The sequence below is a fragment of the Meleagris gallopavo genome, chromosome 14 (assembly GCF_905368555.1).
Source record: "Meleagris gallopavo chromosome 14, MGAL_WU_HG_1.1, whole genome shotgun sequence".
NCBI lineage: Eukaryota > Metazoa > Chordata > Aves > Galliformes > Phasianidae > Meleagris > Meleagris gallopavo.
The window spans coordinates 2,581,810-2,606,218 of record NC_139417.1 but is presented as its reverse complement, the minus strand read 5'-3'; the positions used below and the strand labels follow the sequence as shown (position 1 = coordinate 2,606,218).

The 24,409-nt window shown below is 59.2% G+C and overlaps 3 protein-coding genes across 3 annotated transcripts; all 3 read right to left on the bottom strand.

Moving 5' to 3' along the window:
* Nucleotides 1-12,865: 12,865 nt before the first annotated feature.
* On the bottom strand, nt 12,866-16,030 carry LOC146543389 (E3 ubiquitin-protein ligase PHF7-like). The gene is made up of 9 exons (XM_085235985.1): nt 15,867-16,030; nt 15,617-15,708; nt 15,427-15,525; nt 15,046-15,170; nt 14,693-14,855; nt 14,492-14,598; nt 14,149-14,262; nt 13,900-14,018; nt 12,866-13,735 (listed from the first exon to the last, which is right to left on the bottom strand). Exons 1-9 carry the CDS (start codon nt 15,949-15,951, stop codon nt 13,101-13,103), a joined length of 1,539 nt encoding a protein of 512 aa, XP_085092111.1. The 5' UTR covers nt 15,952-16,030; the 3' UTR covers nt 12,866-13,100.
* Nucleotides 16,031-20,363: 4,333 nt separating this feature from the next.
* On the bottom strand, nt 20,364-21,739 carry LOC146543388 (uncharacterized). The gene is made up of 2 exons (XM_085235984.1): nt 21,398-21,739; nt 20,364-21,233 (listed from the first exon to the last, which is right to left on the bottom strand). Exons 1-2 carry the CDS (start codon nt 21,735-21,737, stop codon nt 20,599-20,601), a joined length of 975 nt encoding a protein of 324 aa, XP_085092110.1. The 5' UTR covers nt 21,738-21,739; the 3' UTR covers nt 20,364-20,598.
* Nucleotides 21,740-21,823: 84 nt separating this feature from the next.
* Nucleotides 21,824-23,415, bottom strand: LOC146543387 (E3 ubiquitin-protein ligase PHF7-like). Its single transcript, XM_085236099.1, has 5 exons — nt 23,364-23,415; nt 23,114-23,205; nt 22,544-22,668; nt 22,191-22,353; nt 21,824-22,096 (listed from the first exon to the last, which is right to left on the bottom strand). The coding sequence occupies exons 1-5, from the start codon at nt 23,413-23,415 to the stop codon at nt 21,824-21,826; spliced, it is 705 nt and encodes a 234-aa protein (XP_085092225.1).
* Nucleotides 23,416-24,409: the final 994 nt, after the last annotated feature.

The window sequence follows — 24,409 nt, the reverse complement described above, 5'->3', positions numbered from 1 at the left end:
TTTGTTTTCTTTTCCGGGTTTTGGGTGAAACCCAGGGGGTTTAAACCCCATGGCTGCTGGAGCCCCCTTCCGGGGAACTCCCAAAAGTGCGGGGCAATTACGTAGAGGCAGGAGATTTGGGGAATTTCGGCAAACAGGGCTTAGGGAATCTGGGGAAAATTTGACAGAGGGGAAGAGGGGGTTGGAAAGGGGGCAAAGACACCGGCGGAGCAGCAGCGGTTTAAGGGCCAAGGCCCCGGGCCCCGCACCTCTGTGCAGGGCACAGGATGGGGGCAGGGCTGGGGGGCACCCTGCAGAGCTCCCTGTAAAACCGGCCAAGTCTGCAAGAGCAGGAATTTCTCTTGGAGCTGGTTGCAAGGGCTGGGATTGCTTTCCCTGGACCAGGGTTTGGGCGCCGGGGGTTTCCTGGCCCCAAGCTCCCTGTTCTGGTCCAAAACTCACCGTCCGCTCTGCCTGCCTGATTGTCCCCATCAGGTCTTTGATCCGAAAAAAAACATCAATTTTGCCTTCCACAGGTTCACAAAGCCCCTTGACAAATAGCTGTAAAAGAGGAAAGAGCAGGCTCTTGTTAGGAAAAAAAGGGGGGAATCAGGGGTTGGAGGAAGGTGTCAGGCCCCACGTGGGAACTCACCACAAAAAAATTAGGGAAAGGGAACCCATTGCTCTCTATTTTGGGGCCCGGGATGCTCGAGTCCTCATCCACGGGGCCACAGAGCACGCATGGGGGAGAGGAAAGATTTACAGCAGGGAGCGGGTTGTGGGGCCAGCTCCCCCCGGGGGCTCCCCTGCGTGCCCCCCCCTCCCCTCTCCGCCACGGGCAGACCCCCAGCCCCCCTCTGCCCGGGGGCGGGGAGCTGGGGGGCGGGATACTTTGCTCTCACCTGGCCCCCCCGGGCCGGGGGCCCCCCGTCCCCCCGCGCACACAGTGCGCATTGACGGAAACCACTTGCAGGGGGTCTGTCCCATCATTTTTGGGCTTCGTCCTCCGCGGAACAACCTAGGGGAGAAGCGGGACGAGGCTGAGTTTTCAGCTCCAGCCCCGAGCGGGGGGGAACCCTCCTCCCGGGGGAGCCTCAGGCCCCCCCTTCCTCCCTGCTCACCTCCCCGGGTCCCACTGAGCTCGGCCTGAGCCGCGCAGCCTTAGCTCTGTCCCACACCCCGCGTGTCACAATGGCCGTTCCGTGCCACCCTCTGTGACGCCATCACACCTCACGGGGGGGGAGGGAACCCAGGCAGGAGGGCGGCGGCTCTCGCAGCCAGCGCAGGGTGGGGGGCCCGGCCCCGGACGCACCCCCCCCGGAACCCGGGGTTTTGGTGCTGCTGAAGGCAGGGGGCGACGCGCCCCCCCTTCTGGCCCCACCTGAATGCTACCGGGCCGGGGGCTCCCCCCCTATCCCAATTGAGCTTTCGGGTTTTTCCGTGTTTTTTTGCTTGCTTCCCGGTGATTACCTCTGGTTACAATAAATGACTCGACTCCAAAAATCACAGAATCTCTAGGGGGGGCAAAGACCTCTGGGGTCACCAAGTCCCACCGTCCCCCCCCCCACCTGCCCACGCCCCTCAGTGCCAAATTCCCCCGGTTCTGGAAACCCTCCATGGAGGCTGACTCCCCCAGCTCCCCGGGCAGCTGTGCCAGTGCCCGACCCCTCTTTCACAAAAAATGCCCTTTCTAACATCCAAGGGGGACCTCCCCTGGGAAAATTTGAGGCCCTTCCCTCTCATCCCATCGCTGTTACCGGGGGGAAGAGGCCTTTCAGGCTGTTATAGGGAGCGATGAGGTTTTTCCCGGGCCGCCTCTGGATTTAACACCCCCCTTTCTTTCCGCCGCTCCTAAGGGGACTTTTGTTCCTGCCCCTTTTCCGCCCTTTTTCCCTTCCGGGGACACACTGCAGGGCCTCCATGTCTTTCTGGCAGTGAGGGGCCCGGGAAAAAATTCAGCACTTGGGGTGCGGCCTCACCAGTGCTGGCTAGGGGGGCACGACCCCCTCCGGCTCCTGCTGGCTGCACCGTTTCTTTTACAAGCCAGGACCCCCTTGGCCTCCTTGGGCCCCTGGGGGGGGTGCTGCAGCGCTGTGCTGTTGCCTGGGGTTGTGAGCAAAGAGCAGCAGCCAGCCCCGGGTCTTTTTGGGCCTCATCCTCATCCAGTTGCACTGGGCCCATCCAGCCAGCCCTCCTTTCCCTTTTTTGGGCCCTCAAGCAGATCAATGCTTCTTCCCCACGGGCCTCAGTGGGGAGCCCTCTGGAGCAGCGCTCGCTTTTTCTACTCTTCATTAGTACTTCGTGTTAAAAAGTCCTTATCATTGCCATGGGTGTATCGAATTACTAGAAGTTTAGTTAGGTCCCTCCAAAAATAAGGCCTGCCCTGTTTCCTTTGAAACTACTACAGACACAAAGAGCTAAAAAACACTGTTAAATAGAAAAAATGCTGCGCCTCCAATTGCTCTTTTTCAACGTAGTTAAAACAATTCCCCGAGCTTTTTAAACAGCAGTGGTTAACTGTCTGCATGCCACGGTCGTAAAAACCGGGACCAGTGGGAGTAACCCCCTTTCGCTGTCACCACGGCTGAAGCGAAAAACCCAGCGCCTCGCTGTGCTCTCTGTTGGCAGAAGGGTGCAACCTGTGTTCCCATCCCACCAACATCCCCCCGATGCCATGGGCCAGTATCCCCACGTAGGAGGAAATAGCTCTGGAGCAGCCTTTTTAAAACTGGGCACAGAAGTATGTATCTATTTTAGATACTGTGGCAAGTATTCCAAGGTCCCCTATGAAAACCCTTTTCAATATTGTTACAAACTCCTGAGCAGAAAAGCAGCACAGACACCACGAAAAACGAGATGTTCGCCCAGGGTTGTATCTAGCAAAAAACCGCAGCTGTCCGCGGCCGGAAGGCGGGGGCTCCTTGGGGCAAGCGAGAGGGGGCCCCTGTTGCTGGTGAAAAATGAAAACCTGTATTGAAGGTGCTTCCAAGCTTTCCTAGCCCCGTAACAACCCCTTGGTAAGGCGTAGGAGCCACGCCCCTTCTTTACGCCTGGCGCAATTAGCTCCCGGGTTTTTTTCCAAATTTGCAAGGTCTTTTGTTCAGAGTGTCTTTGTTTGTCCCACAACCCCTGAGGCAGGAGGTGGGCCAAGTCCCCCTCCAAGGGGGCTTGGTGTCGCAGAGCCGGGAGTCTGCCAGGCGTCCCCGGCGAGGGGGATCTCCTGCTTGACGATACAGAGAACACCCCTTTCAGGGGAACTTCTCAGGGGAAAAGGCTCCAGTCTCTAAAAAAACCAAACCATTTTTAGAGCCAGTCGACAGAGAAGGCCCTCAGAGCAGGTCTTTTATTTCGCAGGCCGCCAAGAGCAGACGCTGTTTCCCCCTTTCTTGGCCTTTTTTCCCCTCCCCCACCCCCTTTTACCCCTCGGCCCAAAACATTGCCCCCACCAGGGGTTCCCTTGGGGGAACCCCAGCGGCCCCTCGGGCCCCAGGGCGGCCAACTCCCCATGCGGCGTCCCAGGCCTGGCTGGCTGGCTGGGTGGCTGGAGCAGCCCCCGCGGGTGCTGCAAACGTAAAGGGGAGGGGGGAAGGGGTGTGGATCGGGTTGCTGCTTTTTGCCTGGACCCGGGGGCTTTTGTTCGTGCCCAACCCACGGGGCATGGGCTCCCTTTCCCCCCCCCACCCCGGTGGCAGCCCTTCCCCCAGAGGGGCCCGGCCCGGCCCCGGGTGCGCCCTCATTGCCCCCCAACAAGCCAATTTTGGGGGAAAGTTAGCCCCATTTTGGGTGAAACCGGGCCAGGGGGTGCAGGGCTAACTTCTGCCGGGGCAAAAAAGTGCGTTTTAATTCTTTGGCTAAATGCAGGCTTGTGAACAGCCAAAAACATGCAGCCTTCCTTTCTGGGTGGGTAAAGGGAGTTGAGAAGGGGATTGGAAACCGGGGGCTTAGCCAGGATATCCTTCGGTGTCCAATACGTTGAGTTGGAAAAGACTTACGGAAAAAAAAGAATGCGCAAATAACTGCCAATAAAAAAAAATCCAAGCCCCCTATGAATTTCTGTCTGCTGTAAATCCACTGGGGTGGGCTACTAAAATTCCCGGATGACCCAAAGCAGCAGAAACGGTGGAAAAAACCCTAAAGCCAGAATTTTAGCCCGCGAGAAAAAACCCGAACCCCCAAAAAAAGGAAGGGAGGAGAGGAACTCAGCCTCTGTTTGGAAATGCTGTGACCCCCGGGCCCTTACGAGAATGCTGTTCCCGGGGCAGAACCCCACTTCTGCCAGCCAGAAACCCCCACTCCGCAAAACGGGAGCGGGTTTAGGATCCCCGGGCTGAATTTCCCCTTGTGTTGGAAATCCCTCCCCTTATGGGAAACCCCCATACCCGCCTTTGGGGTGGAGTGAAAAAACCCCCAAAATGGAAGGAAAACCCCGTGGTTTTGGGCTGTGCTTCCTGAGGGCTTTACAAATCCCCCCGTCAAACTTAAAAAACAGCTTACTAAGGAAAGGGAGGGATGAGGGGAAAAACAGCTGGAAGCTACACTGCGCCGGGGGGCGGGTGAACCCTTTTGAGGTGCGGGGACAAGGGAGGAAATAAGCCAAGTGGCAACAAGTCTCCTGAATTTTCCGAGCTCTGCGGGATGCAGAGTATCCACAAAAAAAACATCAATAGCTTGTCAGTCTGTGATATATATTGGTTTTTCTGTCCCTCGGGGGTACCAAACCCCGGGGGGTGAGCGCAATGAGGCTGCATGTCAAATCCCCGAGCCAAAGTAAAAATGGGAAAAGCAAGTTCCCCTTGGTAGGGGAGGATGCTGTAGATTAGGGGTACCAAAAAGTGGACTGATGGAGGAACGTGGAATAAGAAGCGGGGAAAAGCAAAGGAAAATTTTTGGGCGGGGACCCAGAATGCCAAACCCCCTTTTTGCCCCCTGACAGCAGCTCCGATGCCCTCCCCTGCTCGGGGGTTGCCCAGTCGGGGAAAATCTTTTGAATTGTAGGGGCATGAAAGATGTCACTTTGAAAGGGGAGAGTTAGCAGAACACTTTGGACCCGGGAAGGGACCAGGGGGCTGATTCTCAAAACAATTGGACCAAGTAAAGATAGGGTGGATGCCCCGAGCGGTGGCAGCAGACCGGGGGCGCTCCCAAAATGCAGGAGAAAAGCCCGGGTCCCCCCCCACTCCACAGCCGACAGCAGCCGTGGGCTGCCCGCTCCCCCCAAACACAACGACCCCCCCATGACCCCAGAAACACCCGCAGAAGGGGGCTGCAGCTGCCAGCCTGGCCTCCGCCACGTAGTTTTTGGGAAATTTTGCCCCCCGCTGGAATCGAGGCCAAAACCCAGCTCAGCCTTAACCGGGCTGGGGGGAGGAAGGAGTGGGTTGTGTGGGGGGGGGAAGGGAAGGATCCCCGGGGTTAAAACCCCTACAGCCACCCACCGGGGGAGAGGCAGGGAAAAAAAAAACTAAAGGGGGCATGAGGGAACTCTCACTTTTTTTGTGGTGGACTGTGATGACTCTGGAGGGGAATTGGAACTTGAAAACAGCAGCTCCTGCAATATCAGGGGGGCTGGCGGTTGTTTTTCTGGCCCCGACGTGGAACCCGGGGGGGGCTTCGCCCCTGGGGTGGCCCAAACCTTTTTGGCCGGCCCCTGCAGCGTCTTGGGGGCGGGCTTTTGGTCTCAGCAGCCCGATTTTTGAGGGGGGAGCGGCTCCGACCCCGGGCTCGGCCTTTCTCCGGGGAATGTCCTCTATCAGCCGCCGTGGAAACCCTCGAGGACCGCGATGTTCCCGGGCCGCTGTATCTGGGGGTGCAGCTCTTGGCACTTGATTCTGGTGCCTGCCTGCTCCCACGGGTTTTTGGGGGCTGGCTGGGAAAAAATGGGGCCCGGCGCTGCAGTGGAGAGCGGCTTCTTGTCCGGGCCCGGGGTCCCTGTCTGCACCGGGGGTTGTAGCCAAGAGCCAGAGAGCCCCTCGAGGACTCTGATGTCTCTTGGCAGGCAGAGTTTGGGGTGCTGCTCCCACGGTGCCCTTGGGGGTCATTATTTTCATCCCGCTGTGCACGCGGGCGGATTCTCCCCCGTTCTGTCCTGCGCTGCCCGGACAGGCCGGGGCTCCCAGGCACGGGGGAACAGTAAGCGGGCCCCCATGGGGGCTGGCTGGGGTTTCTGGAGCTGCTGCTCTCTGGTGTCTCAGAGCCTCGGGACGGCCCCCGCCCCTGCGGTGTTTTGGGGCTGCCGCCAGCAAGATCAGAGTTGGTGCTGGAGGGTGTAAGGGGGGGCAGGAAAGTGAGGGGGGGGGAATTTCAGCCACGGGGTGGAACTGGCTGCCATTTGTGCTGGGCTATGGGATTTGAACAAGGCCGCTCTACCCCGCCGCTGCCAGGCCTCGCCTGGCCCCACCCCAGCCGCACACGGCCCTTTGCCTCTTACCGGTGTCCTCTCCAGCACAGGCGTTGCACTCCCAGCTGGCTGCGCTGTGCCCCAATTTGGAACAGCGCCGGTGATCCCCTTTTGCAGCACAGGAGCTGCAGAGGGGCAGCTGCCAGGGCCGGGGGAAAAAAACGGGTTGTGGCCGTGAGGACACAGTGACCTGACCCCGGGAGCGCCCGGGACAGCCCCGGTGCTCGGTGTGTGCCCCCCGGGGTTTTGAGGCGGCAATCCCACGCAGAGGTAACTCACCCCTCTCCCCCTGCCTGCTCCCTGCCGTGTGGGTAAAGGCAGTGGCTGGCATCGCAGCCCCGGGGCCTCTCCAGTAGAGATGCGTGGGGATCGTTGTCCTCCCACTTTGGTTTTTTGCCCGGGAAAGGGGGGAATGGAATGAGCACTGACTGCCCCAGGACTGCCCCAGGACTAAAACTAATCCATGGCATCCCCCCCCTTCCACCCGATCCCCCTTTCCCGTTTCCCAGTGATGCTGAGGCCCAAGTAAATGGCTGCAAAGGGCCGGGCCCCCGCGGGCAGTCCCTTGCCAAGGACCCCTCGTGTGCCCCCCCATGCCAAAATTTGGCTAAAAAGCACCAACCTGATTGGGATTCGGGCCCCCCGAAGGCGCATGTCGGAAAAAAAGCCAACCCGGGCCCTGCAGAGGGGGCACTGGAAGGAATAAATTCCTGCCCGCAGGGCCCGTTCCCGCAGCAGAAACCGAAGCAGCGTGAGCGGAAACCCGGAGGCCTGGTGCTGCTGAGCCCCCGCCGTGCTCAGGGGGTGAGGGGGGGGTTTTTACCGGGGTGCGGGCCCGGTGGAACCCGGGGTGTCGGCAGGCTGGGCACAGCATGGGGCCCCCGGAAATGCTGTCCCCCAGGGGCTCCAAAAGACGTCAGGTTTTGTCCTGCCCCGGGGCTGCCTCCACTGCCTGCTGCGGGCGGTGCCCCCTGCAGAAGGACCTGGGGGAAGATGGGAGGGATGGGCAAGGTGAGAAGTGTCGGGGGGAGGGAAGAGGAACGGGAAGGGGTCCCAGGCTGTCCCCCCGGCTCTGTCAGGGCGCGGGGAGGTGTAACAGCCCCCTCCCCGCTTTTTTGGCTGGTGCTGACGGGAGGGGTTAAAGGCCCACAGGCGATGCCTGACAGCCCTTACCTAAATTTTCCAAAGGGCTGGGTGACACATTCACCCTTAAAAGCGCAGGGGAGAGGGAAGCTGCGGCCACAGCCCGGCCGGGCCCAGGTGATGGGGGCCCCCAAATTGCCACAAACGAAGCAGAGCTGGAAAGAGCAGAGCATTTCCCATCAGCAGCGGGTTAAGGGCCTACGCAGCGGGCCCCGCACCTCTGTGCAGGGCACAGGAGGGGGGCAGGGCTGGGGGGCACTCTGCAGAGCTGCCTGGTGAACAGGGGTCGTCTGCAAGAGCGGGAATTTCTCTTGGGGCTGGTTTCAAGGGCTGGGATTGCTTTTCCTGGACCAGGTTTTCCCCGCCCTGCCCCCCCTGGCACCAAGCTCCCTTTTCGGGCCCAGAACTAACCCCCCGCTCTGCCTGCCTGATTGGGCGTATCAGGTTTTTTATCCGAAAAAAAACATCAAGGGCCCCTTCCACAGGTTCAAAAAAACCATTGAAAAATAGCTGTGAAGAGGAAAGAGCAGGCTCTTGTTAGGGCAAAAAGGGGGGAATCAGTGGTTGGAGGAAGGTGTCGGGAGCCACATGGGAACTCACCACACAAAACTTATGGAAGGGGAATCCTTTGCTGTCTATTTTGTGGCCAAGGATGCTCACCCCCTCACCCCCGCGGCCACAGAGCACGCATGGGGGAGAGGAGAGAATTACAGCAGGGAGCGGTTTGGGGGGCCAGCTGCCCCGGGGGGTTCCCTGCGTGCCCCTGCCTCCCCTCTCCGCCACTGGCAGCCCCCCAGCCCCCCTGGGCCCGGCGGCGGGGAGCTGCGTGCAGGGATACTTTGCTCTCACCTGGTTCCCTCGAGCCGGCGGCCTCCTGTGCCCCCGCGAAAACCGTGCGCTTCCCCGGAAACCTTTTTCAGAGTGTCTCCCCCATCAGTGCTGGGCTTCGCCCTCCGCGTGACAACCTAGGGGAGAAGCGGGACGAGGCTGAGCCCTCAGCTCCGGCCCCGAGCGCTGGGGAACCCCCCTCCCTGGGGGACCTCGGGCAGCCCCTTCCCCCCTGCTCACCTCACCAGGTCGCACTGGCCCCGGCCTGACCCCCGGACCCTTAAAACCGTCCCACACCCCGCGTGTCACAATGGCCTTTCCGGGCCCCCCCCTTTGGGGCCCCCAAACCACAGGGGGGGTGAGGGCACCCAGGCAGGGGGGCGGCGGCTCCCGCAGCCAGCGCGGGGTGAGGGGCCCGGTGCCGAAAGCAGCCCCGCGGAAACCCGGGGTGTTGGTGCTGCTGAAGGCACCGGGCAAAGCTTCCCCCCTCCGGGCCCCCCCTGAATGCTCCCGGGCCTGTGGCTCCCCCCCTATCCCAACAAAACGTTCGGGTTTTTCCTTTATTTTTTGCTTGCTTGCTGCTGATTTCCTCTCTTTTAAAAAAATGACTCGACTAACAGCATCACAGAATCTCTGGGGTTGGGAAAGACCTCTGAGATCACCAATTCCCACCGGCCACCCCCCCCCCTGCCCACGTCCCTCAGTGCCACACCCCCATTTTTGGGGAAAGCCTCCAGGGGCGCTGATCCCCCCCGCCCCCCGGGCAGCTGTGCCAGTGCCCAACCGCTCGTTCAGCAAAGATGTCCTTCCCAATATCCAAGGGGGGCCTCCCCTGGTGCAAATTGAGGCCCTTCCCTCTCATCCCATCGCTGTTACCGGGGGGAAGAGGCCTTTTGGGCTGTTATGGGGGGCGAGGAGCCCTCTCCTGAGCCGCCTTTGGACTTAACAGCCCCCTTTTTTTCCCCCGCTCCTCGGGGGGGTTTTGTTTCCGACCCTTTCCTGCCCCGTTCCCTTTCCCCGGCCCCACTGCAGGGCCCCCATGTCTTTTTTGCAGTGGGGGGCCCGGAACAAAATACAGCACTTTAGGGGGGGCCTCCCCCGTGCCGGCTAGGGGGGGACGATCCCCTCCTGCTCCTGCTGGCTGCCCTTTTTCCCCAACAAGCCAGGATGCCCTTGGCCTCCTTGGGCACCTGGGCGCGGTGCTGCAGCGCTGTGCTGTTGCCCGGGGTTGTTGTGAGCAAAAAGCACAAACCAGCACTTGGTCTTCTTGGGCCTCATCCTCATCCATTTGCACTGGGCCCCCCCAGCCAGCCATCCTGTCCCTCTGTGGGGGCCTCAAGCAGATCAATACTTTTTCCCCCCTGGCCTCAGTCTGGACCCCCCTGGGGCAGCGCTCGCATCTTCTACTCATCATTAGTGCTTCGTGTTAGCAAGTCCTTATCATTAGCATGTGTGTATCGAATTACTAGAAGTTTAGTTAGGTCACTCCAAAAATAATGCCTGCCCTGTTTCCTTTGAAACTACTACAGACACAAAGAACGTAATAACACTGTTCAATAGAACAAATGCTGCGCCTCCAATCGCTCTTTTTCAACGTAGTTACAACAATTCCCCGAGCATTTTCATCAGCAGTGGTTGACTGTCTGCATGCCACGGTCGTAAAAACCTGCACCAGTGGGAGTAACCCACTGTCGCTGTCACCACTGCTGAAGCGCACAACCCAGCGCCTCGCTGTGCTCTCTGTTGGCAGAAGGGTGCAACCTGTGTTGCCATCCCACCAACGTCCCCCTTGATGCCATGGGCCAGTATCATCACGTAGGAGGAAATAGCTCTGGAGCAGCCTTTTTAACACTGGGCACAGAAGTATGTATCTATTTTAGATACTGTGGCAAGTATTGCAAGGTGCACTATGCACACGTCTTTCAATATTGTTACAAACTCCTGAGCAGAAAAGCAGCACAGACACCACGAATAACGAGATGTTCGCCCATGTATGTATCTAGCTGAAAACCGCAGCAGTCCGCTGCCGGAAGGCGAGGGCTCCTTGTGGCAAGCGAGACGCGGACTCTGTTGCTGGTGCAGAACGAAGACCTGTATTGTAGGTGCTTCCAAGCTTTCCTAGCCCCGTAACAACCCCTTGGTAAGGCGTAGGAGCCAGGCGCCTCCTTTACGCCTGGCGCAAGTAGCTGCCCGGCTTGTTTACTCATTTGCAAGGTCTTTTGTTCAGAGTGTCTTCGTTTGTCCCACAAGCCCTGAGGCAGACGGTGGGCCAAGTTGCCCTCCAAGGGTGCTTGGTGTCGCAGAGCCTGGAGTCTGCCAGGCGTCCCCGGCGAGCAGGATCTCCTGCTTGACGATACAGAGAACAGCTCCTTCAGGGGAACTTCTCAGCGGAAAAGGCTCCAGTCTCTATAAAAGCCAAGCCATTTTTAGAGCCAGTCGACAGAGAAGGCTCTCAGAGCAGGTCTTATATTTCGCAGGCCGCCAAGAGCAGACGCTGATTCCCACTTTCTTGGGCCTTGTTCCCCTCCTCCAGCCCGTTTTACCTCTCGGCACCAGGCATTGCCCCCACCAGTGGGTCCCTTGGAGGAACCCCAGCGGCCCCTCAGGCCACATGGCGGCCATCTCCCCATGCGGCGTCCCAGGCCTGGCTGGCTGGCTGGCTGGCTGGAGCAGCCCCAGCGGCTGCTGCAGACGTAAATGCGATGGAGGAAGGGCTGTGGATCGTGTTGCTGCTTTTTGCCTGGACCCAGGTGCTTTTGTTCGTGCCCAACTCACGGCGCATGGGCTCCCCTTCCCCACGCCATCATGGTGGCAGCTCTTCCCACAGAGCGGCCCGGCCCGGCCCCGGGTGCGCCCTCATTGCCCCCCAACAAGCCAACTTTGGTGCAACGTTAGCCCTAGCTGGGCTGAAACCGGGCCACGGGGTGCAGGGCTAACTTCTGCTGTGGCAAATAAGTGCGTTTTGATACTTTGGCTAAATGCAGGCTTCTGAACAGCCAAAAACATGCAGCCTTCCTTTCTGGCTGGATAAAGGCAGTTGAGAAGAGGATTGGAAACCGGGTGCTTAGCCAGGATATCCTTCGGTGTCCAATACGTTGAGTTGGAAGAGACTTACGGAACAAACTGAATGCGCAAATAACTGCCAATAAAATAAAATCGCAGACCTCTATGAAGTACTGTCTGCTGTAAATCCACTGGGGTGGGCTACTAAAATTCCAGGATGATCCAAAGCAGCAGAAACGGTAGGAATACCCCTAAAGCCAGAAGTTAAGCCCGCGAGACAAAACCCGTACCTCCTAAAAATGGAAGGCAGGAGAGGAACTCAGCCTCTGATTGGAAGTGCTGTGACTCACGGACCATTACGAGAATGCTGTTCACGGTGCAGTACCGCACTTCTGCCAGCCAGAAAGCCTCACTCCGCAGAACGGCAGCTGGTTCAGGATCGCAGGGCTGTAAGTCCAGTTGTGATGGAAGTACATCCCCTTATGGGAAACCCACATACCCGCCTTTGTGGTGGAGTGCAAAAACCCCCAAACTGGAAGGAAAACACAGTGGTGTTGGACTGTGCTTCCTGAGGGCTTTACAAATCGCCCCGTCATACTTGGGAATCAGCTTACTAAGGAACTGGAGGGATGAGGGCACAAACAGCTGGAAGCTACACTGCGCCAGGGTGCAGATGAACTCCTTAGAGGTGCTGAGACAAGGGAGGAAATAAGACAAGTGGCAACAAGTCTCCTGAATTTTCCGAGCTCTGCGGGATGCAGAGTATCCACAAAGAAAGCATCAATAGCTTGTCAGTCTGTGATATATATTGGTTTTACTGTCCCCCGGGGATACCAAAGCCTGGGGAGTGAGCGCAATGAGGCTGCATGTCAAATACCAGAGCCAAAGTCAAAATGGGAAATGCAAGCTTCCTTAGGTACGGCAGGATGCTGTAGATTATGGATACCAAACTGTGGACTGATGGAGGATCGTGGAATAGGAAGCTGTGAAAAGCGAAGGAGAAATTTTGGACTGGAACCCAGAATGCCAAACAGCCTGTTTGCAGCCTGACAGCAGCTCCGATGTCTACCCCTGCTCTAGGACTGCCCAGTCTGGGAAAATCTTTTGAATTGTACGGGCATGAAAGATGTCACTTTGCAATGGGAGAGTTAGCAGAACACATTGGATCCCGGAAGAGACCAGCAGGCTGATTCTCTAGACAATTGGACCAAGTAAAGATAGGGTGGATGTCACGAGCGGTGGCAGCAGACCTGAGGCGCTGCCTGAATGCAGGAGAAAAGCCCGGGTCCTGGCCCACTCCACAGCCGACAGAAGCCGTGGGGCTGCCCGCGTGTCCCAAACACAACGACATCCCCATGATGCCAGAAACACCCGCAGAACGGGGCTGCAGCTGCCAGCCTGGCCTCCGCCACGTAGTGCGTTGGAAACGTTGCGCCCCGCTGGAATCGAGGCCAGAACCCAGCTCAGCCTGAACCGGGCTGGGGGGAGGAAGGAGTGGGTTGTGTGCTGGGGGGGAAGGGAAGGATCCCCGTGGTTGCAACCCCTACAGCCACCCACCTCGGGAGAGGCAGGGAAGAACAAAACTGACAGTGGCATGATGGAACTCTCACTTTTATTGTGGTGGACTGTGATGACTCTGGATAGGAATTGGAGCTTGCACACAGCAGCTCCTGCAATATCAGTGGGGCCGGCGGTTGATGTTCTGGGCCCGACGTGGAACCCGGGAGCGGCTTCGCCCCTGGGCTGGCCCTCACCGCTTGGACCGGCTCCTGCAGCGTCTTCGGGGCTGGCTGTTGGTCTCAGCAGCCCGATGTTTGAGGGGGGAGCGGCTCCGAGTCCGGGCTCGGCCTGTCTGCCTGGACTGTCCTCTATCAGCCGCCGTGGAAACCCTCGAGGACCGCGATGTTCCCGGTCCGCTGTATCTGTGGGTGAAACTCTTGGCACTTGATTCTGGTGCCTGCCTGCTCCCACGGCGTGTTCGGGGCTGGCTCGGAGAATCTGGGGCCCGGCGCTGCAGTGGAGAGCGGCTTCTTGTCCGGGCCCGCCTTCCCTGTCTGCACCGGCGGTTGTAGCCAAGAGCCAGAGAGTGCCTCGAGGACTCTGATGTCTCTTGGCAGGCAGAGTTTGGGATGCTGCTCCCACGGTGTCCTTGGGGCTCATTATTTTCATCCCGCTGTGCACGCGGGCGGATTCTCCTCCGGTCTGTCCTGCGCTCCCTGGACAGGCCGCTGCTCTCAGGCACGGGGGAACAGTCAGCTGGCCCCGATGGTGCGTGGCTGGTGGTGCTGGAGCTGCTGCTCTCTGGTGTCTCAGAGCCTCGGGACGGCCCCAGCCCCTGCTGGCTGATGGTGCTGTCGCCAGCAAGATCAGAGTTGGTGCTGGAGGCTGTAAGGGGAGGCAGGAAAGTGAGCAGGATGGAATTGCAGCCACGGGGTGGAACTGGCTGCCATTTGTGCTGGGCTATGGGATTTGAGCAAGGCCGCTCTGAGCAGCCGCTGCCAGGCCTCGCCTGGCCCCAGCCCAGCAGCACGCGGCCGTTTGCCTCTTACCGGGGTCCTCTCCAGCACAGGCGTTGCACTCCCAGCTGGCTGCGCTGTGACTCAAGTTGGAACAGCGCCGGTGAGTGCCTTGTGCAGCACAGGAGCTGCAGAGGAGCAGCTGCCAGGGCCTGGGGAAACAAACGGGTTGTGGCCGTGAGGACACAGTGACCTGAGCCAGGGAGCGCCCGGCACAGCTCTGGTGCTCGGTGTGTGCTCCCCCAGGCTGTGAGGCTGCAATCCCACGCAGAGGTAACTCACCCCTCTCCCTCTGCCTGCTCCCTGCCGTGTGGGTAAAGGCAGTGGCTGGCATCGCAGCTCCCGTGCCTCTCCAGTAGAGATGCGTAGGCATCGTTGTCCTCCCACGTTGGTTCTCTGCCAGGGAAAGGAGGGAATGGAATGAGCACTGACTGCCCCAGGACTGCCCCAGGACTAAAACTAATCCATGGCATCCCTCCCCTTCCACCCGATGCCCAGTTCCAGCTTCCCAGTGATGCTGAGGCCCATGTAAATGGCTGCAAAGGGCCAGGCCTGCTGGGGCAGTCCCTTGCCAAGGACAGCTCGTGTGTCCTCCCATGTCAAGAGTTGGCTGAAAGGCACCAACCTGATTGGGATTCGGATCCCCAGAAGGCGCATTTCTGTAATAAAGCCAACCCGGTCTCTGCAGAGGGGGCAATGGAAGGAATAAATTCCTGCGCGCAGGGCCTGTTCCTGCAGCAGAAACAGAAGCAGCGTGAGCGTGAACCAGGAGGCCTGGTGCTGCTGAGCACCCGCCGTGCTCATGGGGTGAGGAGGGGGCTTCTACATGGATGCAGGCCCGGTGGAACCAGGCGTGTCGGCAGGCTGGGCACAGCATGGTGCTGTAGGACATGCTGTCCCCCACGGGCTCCATACAGACGATGCAGGTTGTGTCCTGCTCCGGCGCTGCCTCCACTGCCTGCTGCGGGCGGTGCTCCCTGCAGAAGGACCTGGGGGAAGATGGGAGGAATGGGCAAGGTGAGAAGTGCTGCGAGGAGGGCAGAGGAACAGGAAGGAGTCCCAGGCTGTGACTCTGGCTCTGTCAGGCTGCTGGGAGGTGTCACAGCACGCTCCTCGCTTCTTTGGCTGGTGCTGACAGCAGGGGTTAAAGGCCCACAGGCGATGCCTGACAGCCCTTACCTGAACTTTCCAAAGTGCTGGGTGACACATTCACCCTTTGAAGCGCAGGGGAGATGGAAGCTGCGGCCACAGCCCGGCTCTGCGCAGGTGATGCTGGCCCCCAAATTGCCACAAACGAAGCAGAGCTGGAAAGAGCAGAGCATTTCCCATCAGCAGCAGGTTAAGGGCCTACGCAGCGGGCCCCGCACCTCTGTGCAGGGCACAGGATGGGGGCAGGGCTGGGTGGCACTCTGCAGAGCTGCCTGGTGAACAGGGCTCGTCTGCAAGAGCAGGAATTTCTCTTGGAGCTGGTTGCAAGGGCTGGGATTGCTTTCCCTGGACCAGGCTATGCTCCCCATGCCTCTCCTGGCACCAAGCTCCCTGTTCTGGTCCAGAACTCACCGTCCGCTCTGCCTGCCTGATTGTGCGTATCAGGTCTTTGATCCGAAAAAAAACATCAATGTGGCCTTCCACAGGTTCACAAAGACCATTGACAAATATCTGTACAAGAGGAAAGAGCAGGCTCTTGTTAGGGCAGAAAGGAGGGAATCACTGGTTGGAGGAAGGTGTCAGGAGCCACATGGGAACTCACCACACAAAACTTATGGAAATGGAATCCATTGCTCTCTATTTTGTGGCCAAGGATGCTCGAGTCCTCATCCACTCGGCCACAGAGCACGCATGCTGGAGAGGAGAGAATTACAGCAATGAGCGGCTTGTGGGGCCAGCTGCCCCGGGGGGTTGCCCTGCGTGCCCCTGCCTCCCCTCTCCGCCACTGGCAGACCCCCAGCACCCCTCTGCCCGGCGGCGGGGAGCTGCGTGCAGGGATACTTTGCTCTCACCTGGCTCCCTCGAGCCGGCGGCCTCCTGTGTCCCCGCGCACACCGTGCGCATTGACGGAAACCACTTGCAGAGTGTCTGTCCCATCAGTGCTGGGCTTCGTCCTCCGCGTGACAACCTAGGGGAGAAGCGGGACGAGGCTGAGTGCTCAGCTCCGGCCCCGAGCGCTGGGGAACCCTCCTCCCTCGGGAGCCTCGGGCAGCCCCTTCCTCCCTGCTCACCTCACCAGGTGCCACTGAGCTCGGCCTGAGCCGCGCAGCCTTAGCTCTGTCCCACACCCCGCGTGTCACAATGGCCGTTCCGTGCCACCCTCTGTGACGCCATCACACCTCACGGGGGCTGAGGGCACCCAGGCAGGAGGGCGGCGGCTCTCGCAGCCAGCGCAGGGTGAGGGGCCCGGTGCCGGACGCAGCCCCGCTGGAACCCGGCGTGTTGGTGCTGCTGAAGGCACCGGGCGACGCGTCCACCCTCCTGGCCCCACCTGAATGCTACCGCGCCTGTGGCTCCCTCACTATCCCAATCGAGCGTTCAGGTGTTTCCGTGACTTTTTGCTTGCTTGCTGCTGATTACCTCTCGTTACAATAAATGACTCGACTCACAGCATCACAGAATCTCTGTGGTTGGCAAAGACCTCTGAGATCACCAAGTCCCACCATCCACCCCCCCACCTGCCCACGTCCCTCAGTGCCACATCCCCACAGTTCTGGAACGCCTCCATGGACGCTGACTCCCCCAGCTCCCCGGGCAGCTGTGCCAGTGCCCAACCGCTCGTTCAGCAAAGATGTCCTTCCTAATATCCAACGGGGACCTCCCCTGGTGCAACTTGAGGCCCTTCCCTCTCATCCCATCGCTGTTACCTGGGAGAAGAGGCCTTTCAGGCTGTTATAGGGAGCGATGAGGCCTCTCCTGAGCCGCCTCTGGACTGAACAGCCCCAGTTCATTCCGCCGCTCCTCAGGGGACTTTTGTTCCTGACCCTTTCCTGCCCCGTTGCCCTTCCACGGACACACTGCAGGGCCTCCATGTCTTTCTTGCAGTGAGGGGCCCGGAACAGAATACAGCACTTGAGGTGCGGCCTCACCAGTGCCGGCTACGGGGGCACGATCACCTCCTGCTCCTGCTGGCTGCACCGTTTCCGCTACAAGCCAGGATGCCCTTGGCCTCCTTGGGCACCTGGGCGCGGTGCTGCAGCGCTGTGCTGTTGCCTGGGGTTGTTGTGAGCAAAGAGCAGCAGCCAGCACTTGGTCTTCTTGGGCCTCATCCTCATCCAGTTGCACTCGGCCCATCCAGCCAGCCATCCTGTCCCTCTGTAGGGCCCTCAAGCAGATCAATACTTCTTCCCCACTGGCCTCAGTCTGGAGCCCTCTGGAGCAGCGCTCGCATCTTCTACTCATCATTAGTACTTCGTGTTAGCAAGTCCTTATCATTAGCATGTGTGTATCGAATTACTAGAAGTTTAGTTAGGTCACTCCAAAAATAATGCCTGCCCTGTTTCCTTTGAAACTACTACAGACACAAAGAACGTAATAACACTGTTCAATAGAACAAATGCTGCGCCTCCAATCGCTCTTTTTCAACGTAGTTACAACAATTCCCCGAGCATTTTCATCAGCAGTGGTTGACTGTCTGCATGCCACGGTCGTAAAAACCTGCACCAGTGGGAGTAACCCACTGTCGCTGTCACCACTGCTGAAGCGCACAACCCAGCGCCTCGCTGTGCTCTCTGTTGGCAGAAGGGTGCAACCTGTGTTGCCATCCCACCAACGTCCCCCTTGATGCCATGGGCCAGTATCATCACGTGGGAGGAAATAGCTCTGGAGCAGCCTTTTTAACACTGGGCACAGAAGTATGTATCTATTTTAGATACTGTGGCAAGTATTGCAAGGTGCACTATGCACACGTCTTTCAATATTGTTACAAACTCCTGAGCAGAAAAGCAGCACAGACACCACGAATAACGAGATGTTCGCCCATGTATGTATCTAGCTGAAAACCGCAGCAGTCCGCTGCCGGAAGGCGAGGGCTCCTTGTGGCAAGCGAGACGCGGACTCTGTTGCTGGTGCAGAACGAAGACCTGTATTGTAGGTGCTTCCAAGCTTTCCTAGCCCCGTAACAACCCCTTGGTAAGGCGTAGGAGCCAGGCGCCTCCTTTACGCCTGGCGCAAGTAGCTGCCCGGCTTGTTTACTCATTTGCAAGGTCTTTTGTTCAGAGTGTCTTTGTTTGTCCCACAACCCCTGAGGCAGACGGTGGGCCAAGTTGCCCTCCAAGGGTGCTTGGTGTCGCAGAGCCTGGAGTCTGCCAGGCGTCCCCGGCGAGCAGGATCTCCTGCTTGACGATACAGAGAACAGCTCCTTCAGGGGAACTTCTCAGCGGAAAAGGCTCCAGTCTCTAAAAAAGCCAAGCCATTTTTAGAGCCAGTCGACAGAGAAGGCTCTCAGAGCAGGTCTTATATTTCGCAGGCCGCCAAGAGCAGACGCTGATTCCCACTTTCTTGGGCCTTGTTCCCCTCCTCCAGCCCTTTTTACCTCTCGGCACCAGGCATTGCCCCCACCAGTGGTTCCCTTGGAGGAACCCCAGCGGCCCCTCAGGCCACATGGCGGCCATCTCCCCATGCGGCGTCCCAGGCCTGGCTGGCTGGCTGGCTGGCTGGAGCAGCCCCAGCGGCTGCTGCAGACGTAAATGCGATGGAGGAAGGGCTGTGGATCGTGTTGCTGCTTTTTGCCTGGACCCAGGTGCTTTTGTTCGTGCCCAACTCACGGCGCATGGGCTCCCCTTCCCCACGCCATCATGGTGGCAGCTCTTCCCACAGAGCGGCCCGGCCCGGCCCCGGGTGCGCCCTCATTGCCCCCCAACAAGCCAACTTTGGTGCAACGTTAGCCCTAGCTGGGCTGAAACCGGGCCACGGGGTGCAGGGCTAACTTCTGCTGTGGCAAATAAGTGCGTTTTGATACTTTGGCTAAATGCAGGCTTCTGAACAGCCAAAAACATGCAGCCTTCCTTTCTGGCTGGATAAAGGCAGTTGAGAAGAGGATTGGAAACCGGGTGCTTAGCCAGGATATCCTTCGGTGTCCAATACGTTGAGTTGGAAGAGACTTACGGAACAAACTGAATGCGCAAATAACTGCCAATAAAATAAAATCGCAAACCTCTATGAAGTACTGTCTGCTGTAAATCCACTGGGGTGGGCTACTAAAATTCCAGGATGATCCAAAGCAGCAGAAACGGTAGGAATACCCCTAAAGCCAGAAGTTAAGCCCGCGAGACAAAACCCGTACCTCCTAAAAATGGAAGGCAGGAGAGGAACTCAGCCTCTGATTGGAAGTGCTGTGACTCACGGACCATTACGAGAATGCTGTTCACGGTGCAGTACCGCACTTCTGCCAGCCAGAAAGCCTCACTCCGCAGAACGGCAGCTGGTTCAGGATCGCAGGGCTGTAAGTCCAGTTGTGATGGAAGTACATCCCCTTATGGGAAACCCACATACCCGCCTTTGTGGTGGAGTGCAAAAACCCCCAAACTGGAAGGAAAACACAGTGGTGTTGGACTGTGCTTCCTGAGGGCTTTACAAATCGCCCCGTCATACTTGGGAATCAGCTTACTAAGGAACTGGAGGGATGAGGGCACAAACAGCTGGAAGCTACACTGCGCCAGGGTGCAGATGAACTCCTTAGAGGTGCTGAGACAAGGGAGGAAATAAGACAAGTGGCAACAAGTCTCCTGAATTTTCCGAGCTCTGCGGGATGCAGAGTATCCACAAAGAAAGCATCAATAGCTTGTCAGTCTGTGATATATATTGGTTTTACTGTCCCTCGGGGATACCAAAGCCTGGGGAGTGAGCGCAATGAGGCTGCATGTCAAATACCAGAGCCAAAGTCAAAATGGGAAATGCAAGCTTCCTTAGGTACGGCAGGATGCTGTAGATTATGGATACCAAACTGTGGACTGATGGAGGATCGTGGAATAGGAAGCTGTGAAAAGCGAAGGAGAAATTTTGGACTGGAACCCAGAATGCCAAACAGCCTGTTTGCAGCCTGACAGCAGCTCCGATGTCTACCCCTGCTCTAGGACTGCCCAGTCTGGGAAAATCTTTTGAATTGTACGGGCATGAAAGATGTCACTTTGCAATGGGAGAGTTAGCAGAACACATTGGATCCCGGAAGAGACCAGCAGGCTGATTCTCTAGACAATTGGACCAAGTAAAGATAGGGTGGATGTCACGAGCGGTGGCAGCAGACCTGAGGCGCTGCCTGAATGCAGGAGAAAAGCCCGGGTCCTGGCCCACTCCACAGCCGACAGCAGCCGTGGGGCTGCCCGCGTGTCCCAAACACAACGACATCCCCATGATGCCAGAAACACCCGCAGAACGGGGCTGCAGCTGCCAGCCTGGCCTCCGCCACGTAGTGCGTTGGAAACGTTGCGCCCCGCTGGAATCGAGGCCAGAACCCAGCTCAGCCTGAACCGGGCTGGGGGGAGGAAGGAGTGGGTTGTGTGCTGGGGGGGAAGGGAAGGATCCCCGTGGTTGCAACCCCTACAGCCACCCACCTCGGGAGAGGCAGGGAAGAACAAAACTGACAGTGGCATGATGGAACTCTCACTTTTATTGTGGTGGACTGTGATGACTCTGGATAGGAATTGGAGCTTGCACACAGCAGCTCCTGCAATATCAGTGGGGCCGGCGGTTGATGTTCTGGGCCCGACGTGGAACCCGGGAGCGGCTTCGCCCCTGGGCTGGCCCTCACCGCTTGGACCGGCTCCTGCAGCGTCTTCGGGGCTGGCTGTTGGTCTCAGCAGCCCGATGTTTGAGGGGGGAGCGGCTCCGAGTCCGGGCTCGGCCTGTCTGCCTGGACTGTCCTCTATCAGCCGCCGTGGAAACCCTCGAGGACCGCGATGTTCCCGGTCCGCTGTATCTGTGGGTGCAGCTCTTGGCACTTGATTCTGGTGCCTGCCTGCTCCCACGGCGTGTTCGGGGCTGGCTCGGAGAATCTGGGGCCCGGCGCTGCAGTGGAGAGCGGCTTCTTGTCCGGGCCCGCTGTCCCTGTCTGCACCGGCGGTTGTAGCCAAGAGCCAGAGAGTGCCTCGAGGACTCTGATGTCTCTTGGCAGGCAGAGTTTGGGATGCTGCTCCCACGGTGTCCTTGGGGCTCATTATTTTCATCCCGCTGTGCACGCGGGCGGATTCTCCTCCGGTCTGTCCTGCGCTGCCTGGACAGGCCGCTGCTCTCAGGCACGGGGGAACAGTCAGCTGGCCCCGATGGTGCGTGGCTGGTGGTGCTGGAGCTGCTGCTCTCTGGTGTCTCAGAGCCTCGGGACGGCCCCAGCCCCTGCTGGCTGATGGTGCTGTCGCCAGCAAGATCAGAGTTGGTGCTGGAGGCTGTAAGGGGAGGCAGGAAAGTGAGCAGGATGGAATTGCAGCCACGGGGTGGAACTGGCTGCCATTTGTGCTGGGCTATGGGATTTGAGCAAGGCCGCTCTGAGCAGCCGCTGCCAGGCCTCGCCTGGCCCCAGCCCAGCAGCACGCGGCCGTTTGCCTCTTACCGGTGTCCTCTCCAGCACAGGCGTTGCACTCCCAGCTGGCTGCGCTGTGACTCAAGTTGGAACAGCGCCGGTGAGTGCCTTGTGCAGCACAGGAGCTGCAGAGGAGCAGCTGCCAGGGCCTGGGGAAACAAACGGGTTGTGGCCGTGAGGACACAGTGACCTGAGCCAGGGAGCGCCCGGCACAGCTCTGGTGCTCGGTGTGTGCTCCCCCAGGCTGTGAGGCTGCAATCCCACGCAGAGGTAACTCACCCCTCTCCCTCTGCCTGCTCCCTGCCGTGTGGGTAAAGGCAGTGGCTGGCATCGCAGCTCCCGTGCCTCTCCAGTAGAGATGCGTAGGCATCGTTGTCCTCCCACGTTGGTTCTCTGCCAGGGAAAGGAGGGAATGGAATGAGCACTGACTGCCCCAGGACTGCCCCAGGACTAAAACTAATCCATGGCATCCCTCCCCTTCCACCCGATGCCCAGTTCCAGCTTCCCAGTGATGCTGAGGCCCATGTAAATGGCTGCAAAGGGCCAGGCCTGCTGGGGCAGTCCCTTGCCAAGGACAGCTCGTGTGTCCTCCCATGTCAAGAGTTGGCTGAAAGGCACCAACCTGATTGGGATTCGGATCCCCAGAAGGCGCATGTCTGTAATAAAGCCAACCCGGTCTCTGCAGAGGGGGCACTGGAAGGAATAAATTCCTGCGCGCAGGGCCTGTTCCTGCAGCAGAAACAGAAGCAGCGTGAGCGTGAACCAGGAGGCCTGGTGCTGCTGAGCACCCGCCGTGCTCATGGGGTGAGGAGGGGGCTTCTACCTGGATGCAGGCCCGGTGGAACCAGGCGTGTCGGCAGGCTGGGCACAGCATGGTGCTGTAGGACATGCTGTCCCCCACGGGCTCCATGCAAACAATGCAGGTCGTGTCCTGCTCCGGCGCTGCCTCCACTGCCTGCTGCGGGCGGTGCTCCCTGCAGAAGGACCTGGGGGAAGATGGGAGGAATGGGCAAGGTGAGAAGTGCTGCGAGGAGGGCAGAGGAACAGGAAGGAGTCCCAGGCTGTGACTCTGGCTCTGTCAGGTTGCTGGGAGGTGTCACAGCACGCTCCTCGCTTCTTTGGCTGGTGCTGACAGCAGGGGTTAAAGGCCCACAGGCGATGCCTGGCAGCCCTTACCTGAATTTTCCAAAGTACTGGGTGACACATTCACCCTTCGAAGCGCAGGGGAGATGGAAGCTGCGGCCACAGCCCGGCTCTGCGCAGGTGATGCTGGCCCCCGGATTGCCACAAACGAAGCAGAGCTGGAAAGAGCAGAGCATTTCCCATCAGCAGCAGGTTAAGGGCCTACGCAGCGGGCCCCGCACCTCTGTGCAGGGCACAGGATGGGGGCAGGGCTGGGTGGCACTCTGCAGAGCTGCCTGGTGAACAGGGCTCGTCTGCAAGAGCAGGAATTTCTCTTGGAGCTGGTTGCAAGGGCTGGGATTGCTTTCCCTGGACCAGGCTATGCTCGCCATGCCTCTCCTGGCACCAAGCTCCCTGTTCTGGTCCAGAACTCACCGTCCGCTCTGCCTGCCTGATTGTGCATATCAGGTCTTTTATCCAAAAAAAAACCCAATGTTGCCTTCCACAGGTTCACAAAGACCATTGACAAATATCTGTACAAGAGGAAAGAGCAGGCTCTTGTTAGGGCAGAAAGGAGGGAATCACTGGTTGGAGGAAGGTGTCAGGAGCCACATGGGAACTCACCACACAAAACTTATGGAAATACAATCCATTGCTCTCTATTTTGTGGCCAAGGATGCTCGAGTCCTCATCCACTCGGCCACAGAGCACGCATGCTGGAGAGGAGAGAATTACAGCAATGAGCGGCTTGTGGGGCCAGCTGCCCCGGGGGGTTGCCCTGCGTGCCCCTGCCTCCCCTCTCCGCCACTGGCAGACCCCCAGCACCCCTCTGCCCGGCGGCGGGGAGCTGCGTGCAGGGATACTTTGCTCTCACCTGGCTCCCTCGAGCCGGCGGCCTCCTGTGTCCCCGCGCACACCGTGCGCATTGACGGAAACCACTTGCAGAGTGTCTGTCCCATCAGTGCTGGGCTTCGTCCTCCGCGTGACAACCTAGGGGAGAAGCGGGACGAGGCTGAGTGCTCAGCTCCGGCCCCGAGCGCTGGGGAACCCTCCTCCCTCGGGAGCCTCGGGCAGCCCCTTCCTCCCTGCTCACCTCACCAGGTCGCACTGAGCTCGGCCTGAGCCGCGCAGCCTTAGCTCTGTCCCACACCCCGCGTGTCACAATGGCCGTTCCGTGCCACCCTCTGTGACGCCATCACACCTCACGGGGGCTGAGGGCACCCAGGCAGGAGGGCGGCGGCTCTCGCAGCCAGCGCAGGGTGAGGGGCCCGGTGCCGGACGCAGCCCCGCTGGAACCCGGCGTGTTGGTGCTGCTGAAGGCACCGGGCGACGCGTCCACCCTCCTGGCCCCACCTGAATGCTACCGCGCCTGTGGCTCCCTCACTATCCCAATCGAGCGTTCAGGTGTTTCCGTGACTTTTTGCTTGCTTGCTGCTGATTACCTCTCGTTACAATAAATGACTCGACTCACAGCATCACAGAATCTCTGTGGTTGGCAAAGACCTCTGAGATCACCAAGTCCCACCATCCACCCCCCCACCTGCCCACGTCCCTCAGTGCCACATCCCCACAGTTCTGGAACGCCTCCATGGACGCTGACTCCCCCAGCTCCCCGGGCAGCTGTGCCAGTGCCCAACCGCTCGTTCAGCAAAGATGTCCTTCCTAATATCCAACGGGGACCTCCCCTGGTGCAACTTGAGGCCCTTCCCTCTCATCCCATCGCTGTTACCTGGGAGAAGAGGCCTTTCAGGCTGTTATAGGGAGCGATGAGGCCTCTCCTGAGCCGCCTCTGGACTGAACAGCCCCAGTTCATTCCGCCGCTCCTCAGGGGACTTTTGTTCCTGACCCTTTCCTGCCCCGTTGCCCTTCCACGGACACACTGCAGGGCCTCCATGTCTTTCTTGCAGTGAGGGGCCCGGA